The sequence below is a fragment of the Notothenia rossii genome (assembly GCF_949606895.1).
Source record: "Notothenia rossii genome assembly, chromosome: 5".
NCBI lineage: Eukaryota > Metazoa > Chordata > Actinopteri > Perciformes > Nototheniidae > Notothenia > Notothenia rossii.
Window position 1 is genome coordinate 20,935,765 of NC_136903.1, and position 11,883 is coordinate 20,947,647.

Consider the following 11,883-nt stretch of genomic DNA (forward strand, 5'->3'; position numbering starts at 1 on the left):
GTACTTCCAATGATATGTAATAAAAAAAACGATCTTAACATTTCAAATGATCCTAATAACGTGTGTATGAGGCTACGTTTGAAGGATCACTGTTTTTTTTATAGCTAACATATAGTTTATTATAATAAAAACACCAATAGTATGTTGACAAAGGACAAAAGAGAGCGTATTGTTGGCCACATTGCGACACAGAGCAGCGATATGCCCCAAACCGGTTGAAATCCCCAGCTATGCTTTCTGGGTAAAGTGCGCCCCGGTATCCGCCCATATTCGCTTTAAGGAGGCCAACCTGAGTAGCTAGGCCGGACGCTGGAACAGATGGAAAGTTCAATCGATTAATTTGCCCACGTTTTTGCATGTTCCCACTTGCTTTTGATACGAGGTAGACCGACTTAAATGCGGGCGTTTCGGTGTGAAATAGGAAATGCAGAGATCGTGTGAAACGAGAGGATTATCAGCTTGATTTATTTGGTCGCTACTTCGGACGCGGAACTCCACTCGCTAAAAGGTAAATCAAATGGATACATTTTATAAATGTGTGTCACTTGCGGTTTTTTGCAACATTGTAACCACTAAAGTATAAGATAAGTGAGTTTTCCACACATATAACCACTGATCAATAGCATTATAATGGGGGGGGAAAATGTCGTTGTCAGTGCAAACTACGCCCAATTGTTAACCTAACGCCTGGCCCTGCAATGCAGACCTTTGGGCTAGCCTGTCAATGGCGGCTTCAGAATATGCACCCTTCCCCTTTGAATGAATAATAATTACTTTGTTCGGGCATATGGTGCAGACAATATAGCATTAAATAATTACAGTTTGTAAATTATATTAGTTTAGCTGAAAGGGACTAGTTAGCTTTATTTAGAGGCTGTGGGCGAGCCCCAATGCTAAGCTAGCTATCAGCACAGCAGCCTGGTTATTTAAACACTGTTCAGAGGTTTTCACACAACCAATCTGGCAACCCCTGCGGGTACAGAGCAGTGGATTTAAATCAAATTCCTGTGACTTATAAGCCTGCTGTGTGTGTTTTTGCCTGCTTGAACCCAGGGCTGGGGCTTTCGTTGAAAGGCCTGTTTAAAGCTCAGCTAATTCACATTGGTAACAAACTGCTACGAATAGCCTACTATTCATTTAAATGGCTGCTTATCAGTGGATAATTTCTCCCTACGTCCTCACTTTTTGGTAATTATTCTGGTGGAGTATTGTCTGAAAAATCGAGTTATTCATTGGTCATAGTGTTGTTGTCAGTGGTGTTGTAAATAAAAAGGTTGATGCCATCCAGATGCTGTAAACACGAGAATGAGTCAGAAATATTTTTCCATTTAAATCCCACAGCATCATAACTTTGTCAAATTTGCGGTAACACACGGAAACCTATTCAAGGTTAATGTTTTAACTCTCCTACAACCCAAATGATTGTGAAAGGTTACTTTATAACTGGACCATAAATAAGCCGTATTCCTCCCATACATCCTTGTTTGTTGCTAAAAATACACATGCTTTAGTTAGCCATTTAAAGCCACTTTCAGTGCCTAATAAGATGAATCGTCATAGTACTTTTACAGGCATGGAAAGCATGTGTCAGACAATTGTTGCTACAATGGTCTGTGAAATTGTCAGTAGTCTTATCTCTTTAGGTAAAGATAAGACTGTTTATAATGGACAGAACAGCCTCTTTGTAATATTTGTAAACTATAGGCTGTGTTTGGTATAATATGTAAAATGCAGTAAAGTATACCTTTGTCGCTGCAAATACCTATCAAACAACATTCTCCTTTTTGTTTGTCTAGAAAAGGCAATGATATTCAGCTGAACTCCTCCCTGACTACAGGCTGTGAGCAGTATGTACTGTAACTTCTGAAAAGGCCAGCCACCACTATTGATGGCTGCTGCTCAACAAAGCAGTCAGACCGCAGTCAGCCTCCCAGTGGCATGTCAATTTTGGAGCCTTAATGTAATGTCATAGATTTTTGCCTGGGGTTCGTTTCTGTTGTGCTGCTGCTACTCATACAATTCCACTGATGTGTTGCAGGTATCAGACAATTATTACATGTACAGGGAGGCTGTTCTCACTATCTTAATTTATTTCAGTATTGGGGATATAAAGCTTAATTTGTGTGCCTAAGAATCTCGTTAAACTTTGCTAAATGAATGTTGAAGTAGTGGTTTGTCAACATTTAACATACTTTTCAGGGTTGATGATGATTTAATATGAAAACTCTTCCTGAATTGAGTTGCAGTCTTTGTTTTTAAATATCTTAATTTTCACATTTGTATCACATTGTAGTTTATTCCTCAGGCCTCTTGTTGACTACTAAAATCTGCATTTTATATATGAGGCAATATATAGATGATGGCATTGAAACTAGTTTTCCAGTGAATCAGCAGTTGTTTTTAAAGAATCGTTGAGTTTTTTTTTTAGCAGTATAAGTTACTCATGGGAAGTGATGTTGATACATCAGTCGGCCAATCCTAAAGATGCAAGTTTCCAGGCAAACTGACAGCTTGTCGGACAGAAATGAAGCTAATTTACAAAAAAGTTTTAAGCGGCAATTCAGTACTCTAAAGAGTTTAACCATCCACAGAATCAGACATCCTTTATTAGTCAGCAGAAGAATATAACGTCTTAAGTGCAGACTGAGAAATTCACAGAGAGAAATGTATTTTACTAACACGGTGCACCAGATGAATTGATGCTGTGCCAGATGACTGTGGAAATATGAATCTAATGTGCTTTTCTTTTTGTTCCTGCAGGTGAATCATGACAGAATATAAGCTGGTAGTGGTGGGAGCTGGTGGTGTTGGCAAGAGCGCACTTACCATTCAGCTCATCCAGAATCACTTTGTCGATGAATATGACCCCACCATTGAGGTAAATAAACCATTGTGTTCATGTACATAAAGTCAAGTGTGAACGTGTTTGCAGTCCAGTTCATGATGGTCCATGTTTTCGTGTCTATTTGAGTATAGGGGCTGCAAAAGGAGACACGTTTAAGAAAGAAAAAAGACCTGCAGCAGGTTCTTCTGGTCTAAGTCTTAAAAAGACACCAAACTGGTTTTTAATAACTTTCCATGTGTGTCTGCCTGCCTTTTCTCTGGGGGCCCAACTACGCTAAGTAAACCGTCTCATCATGACTTCCTTCAGGTTTTGATGTGCTGTTGCAGGTTAGATCTCCTCCATAGATTATTTGAATAAAAGATAACATCTGAAACTAAATCTGCTCACTGGATCAGACAGTAATTATTTGTAATGGATCAGATTTCCGTGTGGCCATCAGTGCGATGAAAAGCTGGAGTGCTTTGTCACTATGAAAACCAAGACTTTTATTAATGTTGAACAATAGTGTGAATTGTAAAATCATTTCATACAATCCTTTCATGATAAAACGATAACACATATTAAGTTTATCCTAAAAAAAGTCATTAAAGTACATATTTTATAAATATTTTTTCAATTTGCTGAACATTAAGTTTCAATATCTGCATTTCTTTATCATGATGTTATTATTCTTATCATTGAGCCATTATTTAAATGTATAAGAAAGTATGTTGCAACTTGAAAAACCATGCTCCACTTCTATTACACAATATATCCTTAAACACACTTATCATAGCTTTAAGTATGAAGAAAATAAATAATCTCTAAATGATGACATGCACATTTTTTTTTTTTTTTATCATATATTGATTAAGCCAATATTTAGACACCATTCGGTTTATCCCATAATTCTTATTGCTCTCTGGCCTCCTCTTCCTCCTGCAGGATTCCTACAGAAAGCAGGTGGTGATTGACGGAGAGACGTGTCTGCTGGACATCCTGGACACTGCAGGTCAGGAGGAGTACAGCGCCATGAGGGATCAGTACATGAGGACAGGGGAGGGCTTCCTCTGTGTATTTGCCATCAACAACACCAAGTCTTTTGAGGACATTCACCACTATAGGTGAGCTGAGAGACTGAAGGCAATGTGCCGGGGTTAAGTTCAACCAGGTGCATGTCATTCCCTTTTTCTCGATATTTTTGAAGATTTTTAATGTAAATGTTTGATTGGTAACCCTTACCGTGCAACATCACCTCTTTGCACCATGTTACTCATGGCTGATAACCCTTTAAATGCAATGTGACGTTTTGACAAGCGCAGTTTGTGGGGAAAATCGAACTAATGAAGAGATTTTTGCACAATTGTCTTTTTGGGGACAATTTTCTTTATTGATATTTTTTTACCATAACTTTAGATTTGTACACTTTATAATATGATATACTTTGTAGATAAATTGCATATAAATGTCCTATATGTTGCAGCATTACGCAAAAGTCAATAATATAACATATTCGTTCCACGATTATGTCCTTTTCTAGTTACTCTGAACAGATACAAAGCCATTGGATTATCACCTTTTTTAGATGAGAATTGACATTTCCTCTGTGTATCAATGTCCAGAGAACAGATTAAGCGGGTGAAGGACTCCGAGGACGTCCCCATGGTGTTGGTGGGGAACAAGTGTGACCTCCCGTCCCGGACAGTGGACACCAAGCAGGCTCAGGACTTAGCACGCAGCTACGGCATTCCCTTTATTGAGACATCAGCCAAAACCAGACAGGTGAGCGTCCCGCTAAAGACAGCCACGCCCTCGCGACTCAAACACTTTAACTTTTCAGTCCGCCACTTAACAGCTGGAGTATTCCTCTGCACATCTGGAGACGAAGTTCAATAGTGATAAGTTAAATGTGGCCTCAGGAGAATTGGCTTGATGGACATATCAGTCCTATACAGTTCACTTCAAATGTTCTTGTTCCAGAGAGATTAAGCTCATAGTAATTTTGACAAGTGTCCTTGCACAGGCTTGATAATCTTGGCACTTGCATCGTGAGAAAAGTTTAAGTGTTGAGTCATGTGGTGCTGTTGATTTGTGTCACATCTAATGGTCCCTTTTATAACATTGCTTGGAAATGTCTCGGGCATTGCGCTGCGCATCGTTAAATCCTCTTTGGTTGATTGAATTTTTTATTTATGGGTGATAATGTAATCGTTGCATGCTACTTTGTCACGGAAATATGAAATGATATCATAATTAGGGCCATCTGCAGAGGATCCTGCATTATAAATAATCAGCAATCAGTAAACGTGTGTCAAGGAGTCTGCATGAAAGGACAAACTGTCAGTAATTACTCAGGGGGGGGGTCTAATGATTCTGCTTACTGCTTACTGGTTACTGTCACTGGGTGTTGGAAGGTTTGCTGTGGCGGAGGTACATCAAATGGTGTGTGTTGTGAGCATGGCCTCAGGTGGCTGACAGTGATCTGTAAACACAAACTTTCCTGGTTTCTCTGACCCGGGGTAATTCACGGCTCCTTCTGGTGCGGGGGAAATTAATGACACAATGATTCATTTCCCACAGCTCTGTTCATCTATTCCTACCTGAGTGTATCAATAATTCACTGTCCACATGGCGCTGCTGCTTGCGGCACAGCAACTGTCTCTTGCATTCAAAGCAGTGTTTGCCAAATTGCACTGATTTCCTCTTGCTCCTCTGGGAAATCTCCCACCTACAGCATACTACACAATCAAAATATGCTCTTCGTGCATGCGCTTCTCCTTTTTATATGAGGCAACACTGATAACGTGATACTCCACCCTAACTGTTGAAGTGTGTCACTCACCCACTGAAGACATACACATTTTCTTTATTTTAAGTTAGCCTTTTATTTCAGATGGAATGGAGTCCAGCTTTAATGAAGGCAACACCTTCATTGAAGCCATTTCACAAACTAATAACCATAGGAGTTCTATCCACGTACTCGCACTTAATTGAGAGGAAGGACGCATAACATTTTCCAAGCATATAGGAGGAGGTGAGTGTTGTTAATTCACAAGTTAGGGTGGAGTATCAGGTTATCAGAACACCTTTATTCGTCCCACAGAGGGGACATTTACAATGTTTAGGCAGGCCAGACATTGCAGGTAGACCCACCTAAAACAAAATCTGCTTTGCTTCTTTGTATCTGTAACACATGCACCATACAGTATGTCCCCCTGTATTCCTCAACATTGAGGGAAGTTGTGTCTCATACTGCAGAGAGTGGAAGATGCCTTTTACAATCTGGTACGGGAGATCAGGCTGTACCGGCTCAATAAGCTCAGCAAGGAAGAAAAGACTCCGCGCTGTGTCAAGCTTAAAAAGTGTGTTGTGATGTGAAAGGGGTAAGTGTATGCAGCCGCGCGCCCACGAGCTCTGTGTGGATGTGTGTGTGTGTGTGTGTGTGTGTGTGTGTGTTGGTGGGGATTTTGGAGAAGGCAATGTGAGCGGACACACAGTGAGAGCTGGTGCTCAAAGCTAACCTGCTGGTTTCTACTGGGGCTGTGGTGGAGCTGTGACAGCAGGCTGAAACACGGGATGATTCCCCCTCTTCAATGTGTATGTGTATCATGGCTGATCAAAATATATATTCACACTGGGTTTGTTGACTTGGGTCTGAGCGAGTTTGATGCCCCCCCTCCCCTTTTATGCTAACCATGCTCGTCTGCTTTCACACTTTCTACTTTGGTTTTGCTCTCGGTGTACGTATCCTAACAAATGTTTTTCATCAGGAACTACACCTGTTTTCCACAAGGAACAATTGAGAAGTGGGCAGTGTCAGCTACATTTAAAGCAATACAGCCTATTTAAAAAAAAAAAAGAAAAGAAACGACAAATCACATACTTGTCTTATTCTTCAGGAGCAAAGCACTAACATCTCCTTAAGTTGTTGATTTCTCTGCTCATACACCAGTGATTTATTTCATATCTCCTCTTTTGTTGGTCAAAAGGCCACTGTTTCCTGTGGGAAAAGGATTGCGTTCCCCCCCCCCCCCCCCGAGGTTGACTTTGTCTGCACTCCTCTTGTAAAAAAGCGTTCATATTAAGACATATCCTGGCAAACTAGTTTAGAGTTTGAACCAAACAACCAGTGTGAAAGCATCCCATTCTGCTGAAATCAACAAAAACAGTGTTTATAGAGCTGGTGAGCCAATGTGTGATTAAAGGAGATGAATCCTGGACCATATCAGTTGCTGAAATGTTTCCTATGAGGATGTGGTCCAAGGAACTGTCCGATACGATGTGAAAAAACCTGTGTGTTTGTGGGTGAAAGTTTTTCTTGCGGCCACAAAAAGTCTTCTTTCTTTCCTTTCCTGCCGTCTTGTCACAACCTTTAATTGACCTCAGGCTCCTAACTCTGCAGCTCCTTGCAGAGTCATCATCACATGTATTCACTATACAAACTGTTCTGGTACTCACAGCCTTACCTCAGTGTGGCACCAACAGACGCTAGCTGCATTTACATGGAGCCTTTTCATTCACTAATAATCAGAATAAGAGCTCCGCCAGAATATAAAATCCTCATTTTGGCACCTCGTGCAGAATCAATTGACTACCTGAGGAAGTCCTGCCTCTCTTTATTTGGCGCTTATGAGTTTTCTCCCTTTTTCCCCATGAGTCGCTTCCCTCCCAGGGGAACAATATTAGAATAGTTTATATGTATTAGTTTTAGTGAGATAAACAGAAGGCTGTTAAATGAAGCTGCCAGTAGAATATCTTTGTGAAAATTATATTTTCAGTACAAGCTTAGAACGGTAACCTAGCGCTGGATGAAGGCTCATTTTCTTAAGTGTGTGCTTTAATGCTTGACAGACTGTACACAACCTATTGCAAATATAAAAAGGACAACTTGTTCGGTCATTTATTTGAGCACATATTTAAACGCACTGTAGGAGTGGTAAATTAGATTAATCGCATTCAGTGAGAAAGAAATTGGCTCATGTAACCGCAGCTTCTGTCAGTGTTGTTGTCAGGGGGAACACTGCTGGTGTTGATTCTGGAATACATGACACTTCATTTGTTTATCTGTACGCTGTTCTTCTGTGTCGCACAAAGGCTGAAATGATTTGGGAAATGTACCTGCACTTTGTCACACTGATCTACACTTGATATAAATGGAGTTCAAGCTGATGTAAAGATGGAATTGATGTTATCCAAGATGATCCTTTTGACAATTTAAGTATATTTTTCTTGTTTGGAATTGGAAAGAAAAGCCCAAATAATACAATTAAACTGCCATAGATGTACAAATGGTATGAAAACAACTTACTGTGCATCAATTAAAGGCTACACATCAGTTTGATATTAATAGCAAGTGTGGATTGGTATTTTTTGTTGTGTTCTAATTCTTCAATAAAGTGGAATTACCCTTTAAATTTGGCTGCCTTTAAAATACCACTTCTGAATCAAAAAACATTGTCAATCATTTTAAATGTTTTTCTAATATTTGTTTTTCTTTTCATCCTTGTTTATGTTGTCGTAATAACCTGTCACTCTAATTGTTTTTTGTTTTTTTTCCCAGGGCGTTGATGATGCCTTTTATACATTAGTGCGAGAAATCCGGAAGCATAAGGAGAAGATGAGCAAGGAGGGCAAAAAGAAGAAAAAGAAGTCCAAGACAAAGTGTACACTTATGTGAATAATTGCCCCTTTTCAAGACAGACTAAAAAAAAAAAAAAACTATGTTGAACAGTTTAAGTAAAACATTTTGTACATTACACTAAATTATTAGCCTCTTTCTCAATACCCACCATACTGAATACTAAACCTGACCCTTTTTTCCTGCCTTTCTATTATTTGCTACATGGACACCAATAAGCTTTATTTTCAGTTTAGTGCCAGTTGCCCACGTGTTGGTCCGACAGCCTGTTTGATTTTATAGGACGATGTTGATTTGGGTTTTTTTTTTTTATATACATGCAAAGCTGTGAGCTAATTGCATCACAACGAATGGTTGACAAATTACTTATTACAAACTCAATGTTATTTCCCCACCCTTTGCTTAAAAGTTCATGGCCTGCAAACGTTCTGTAATGCCCTTTTTAAGTTTGGGATGCCAAAGAATTAACGTTCATCCCGTTTCCCGTTCAAAAAATACCAGATTTGAAGAAAGGACCAACATTCAGCCAGATGAGATCCAAATGTCCCAGCCACTGTGTACTTTCCCACTTTGTATTACCTCTAGGAATTACTTGGTCACTGATATAAGTATGCATGCAAACTCCTACTCTTCTCCGAATGTTTAACACCCTAATTAGCTATTAATTAATTTGCATTTTGTTGATGCTTTGTACTGTGTGGGATTGATTTCTTGCCTACATTGATGTTTTTCTTTTTTTTCTTTTTGCATGCATTGTGTCTCAAATGACATGGGTGTTGCAAACTGCCTCTGGTTTATACGTTTAATCAGATCCACCAATGAGGAACTCAACTTGACATCATACAGTCTTGTTTTGCAAGTTTATATAAAGTCCTCATTTACTTGCCTTTTGTGAGAAAGAAATCAGCCATTTGGCGTGATTAATGACACATTTAGAGATCCATTTCCTCCTGTTTTGGGATAAGGAAACGGGACTAGCAGCCATGTTTTGAGTATTTTTATTTAGCAGGGATTCATGCCTCACTGGTCACACATTTCCTGCTTTTCTTTACTCTAAGGCTTGACAGCAGGATGTTTTTCTTTTATAATTTATCTTGACATTAATTGTTTTCTCTTTGTTACTCGAGAGTGATTTAAAAAGTCCTCTTCTAAACATCCTCCTGATCAAGGTGTCATATATACACAGCACAAGGAACCTTTATCAGCGCATAAGATTATGTTTTTTAGGATTTCAATTTGAGAATGTCTGATTCTCCATTAGCTGGCCATAGAGGTCTCATGCCTTGCATATTTTCCGAGCTGTTGACTTGTTTGCATGTGAATGGCTAGAAAGCAGATCTTAAAGCAGCTTTCAGGAAAGTTTCTCTTGGTGTGGAGTCACAAAGGTTATTAAACATTGTCTAAATGGATTTTCAGATTCTTCGTTTTCGCAGAGCTTCTGAAAGAGTTTTTAGATTAATTTCATAAAGTGTTTAAATTGTTTGGATGGCTGCCTTTCAACAGAAATGATTGTCCAGCAAAGTAATTTGTCATTTTCTCTCACAAAGCTTGTGTAATGTGGTGGTGTAACTGGAACTGATGTTTGTAAATGAGGCTATAATTGCCATACAATTGGTTTTTAGAGAATTGTAACAACAACCAAGTCCTTGTTTCTTTCCCAGGTCAACCCATATTTCCACCATATTAACAAGCTGTTCCCCGGAAGATTTTCTATTTGCCTTCTATGTTTCCATTAGGTGCTACATTTAGATGGTAGAGAGAGTCGAGACAACATTTACTTTGTCCTGTGTGTGCTCAAGAAAGGCGCACTGTTGTTGACACAGGAAATCCAGACATGATACATTTTGCTTTCAGGATTAATGAATTTTGACCCAGTTTATTATTACCTCCCTTTTTCCCCATGAAGTAGATAATAACTGTTAATACAATTTTAATCATGGAACCCTCTTAACAATGTTTCAAAAGTAGTTTTACTGAAATGTTCCTCTTCCTTTATTGCGTGCCAACAGCTGATTTCTGAAATGTATCATTTTTACCTGGATCATATTTTAACAACCTTTGTATAGTTGTGATACTGAAAGGTGCATATTTTGTAAATTGTGCTTCATTTCATTGGTGTGTCTAAATGAATGTTGCTTTAATGGAGTTTGCCTCCACTCTGTGTATGTGATTAGTGTGACTGGATCCAGGTCTAGGGAAGTGAATGAATGACCACTTAACAACACACCTGTTGTTGGCAGTGTAGAGTGGTGATCTGATCTCAAATGAGTCTATTTTTTGCCATGAATCTCACCACTCCTATTTAATGTGTAATAAAGAACAAAGTAAAGAGGAACCTAACGTAGTCTTTCTTTCTACAATTGATTCTAAATTTAGAGTTCAACAAGCCCTGCACATGTGTTTGTTCCAATCTTCTCCTTACGACCATGATAAAAAATATATAAATATTTATAGTAATGTTCAGTATTATAACATTTTGAATGCGTTATGTTACATTTGTCTCTGCTTTATGTCTGAACATCTTATCAGCTTTGCCCAGTAGGTGGCACTGTTCACTCATTTAGGCAGTTTTTACTCTAAAAGACTTCAACATCTATGAAGGGGCTATTCTACACCCTGACCACAGACTCAGCCTGGATTTAGCTTTTACAAGTCCAGTATGTTTTTTCAAAATAAATAACTAAATATGCTCATTTTAGAGAGAAAATAAGTAGACTGGTTTCTGGGAAGAAATACTCCCATTGTTTCAAATGCACATGGACTCACTTTTGGTGAGAAGAAATCTAGCATGCATTGTCAAGTTGATTATACTTGAGGATTCAAGGCAAAAACATCAGTTTTTTTTTCAAAACAGTAGAATTTATATAAGTGACTGATGGACATGCTAAACAAATAATGTGTTTATTACAAAAAAGATAACTTCATTACCAAGATAATCAAAACTTTAATTACTAGATATTTTGTTAAAGCTAACATTTCCCAGGTAATAAGGCTCACCAGCCAATATGTCATACATGTTGTATCATTAAAATAAAGATGAGTTTAAAGGCGACTCATTAAAGAAGCAGTCCTTTGGCATGCTTCAGCTGAACAGATTCAAATAAACATTTGAAAACTCTGTCTCTTAAGTTATAGAACAATATAGACAATAGAACTTAAAAAAAAAAAGCCAATTAGCCGGTACAAAGATAACCCTGGTATTATGGGAATATTTGTGTTGTGAAGCTCCCCACAGAAATTGAGCAACTTTAATTATATGCATCATTGATTTCTGTTATGTCCAAGCACCTTACCTCGTCATCCTTTGAAAGTTTGTTTGCAGGTTCAACGTGAGGAAATGTTTAATGTTATTATGCCTACATGACACAGGTAAACTGCCATTTCAGCTACAAAGCCATTAAATAACAACTGTAATATACAC

The 11,883-nt window shown here is 38.6% G+C and overlaps 1 protein-coding gene across 2 annotated transcripts; it reads left to right on the plus strand.

Moving 5' to 3' along the window:
* Positions 1 to 217: 217 nt before the first annotated feature.
* Positions 218 to 10,797, plus strand: kras (v-Ki-ras2 Kirsten rat sarcoma viral oncogene homolog). Of its 2 annotated transcripts, XM_079684724.1 has the most exons (6): positions 218 to 508; positions 2,761 to 2,878; positions 3,770 to 3,948; positions 4,447 to 4,606; positions 6,083 to 6,207; positions 8,385 to 10,797. In XM_079684724.1, the coding sequence occupies exons 2-5, from the start codon at positions 2,768 to 2,770 to the stop codon at positions 6,200 to 6,202; spliced, it is 570 nt and encodes a 189-aa protein (XP_079540850.1). In that variant the 5' UTR covers positions 218 to 508; positions 2,761 to 2,767; the 3' UTR covers positions 6,203 to 6,207; positions 8,385 to 10,797. The 2 variants fall into 2 exon arrangements, with proteins under 2 accessions (XP_079540850.1, XP_079540851.1); XM_079684725.1 differs by lacking the exon at positions 6,083 to 6,207 and having other exon boundaries at positions 231 to 508.
* The last annotated feature ends 1,086 nt before the right edge of the window (positions 10,798 to 11,883 follow it).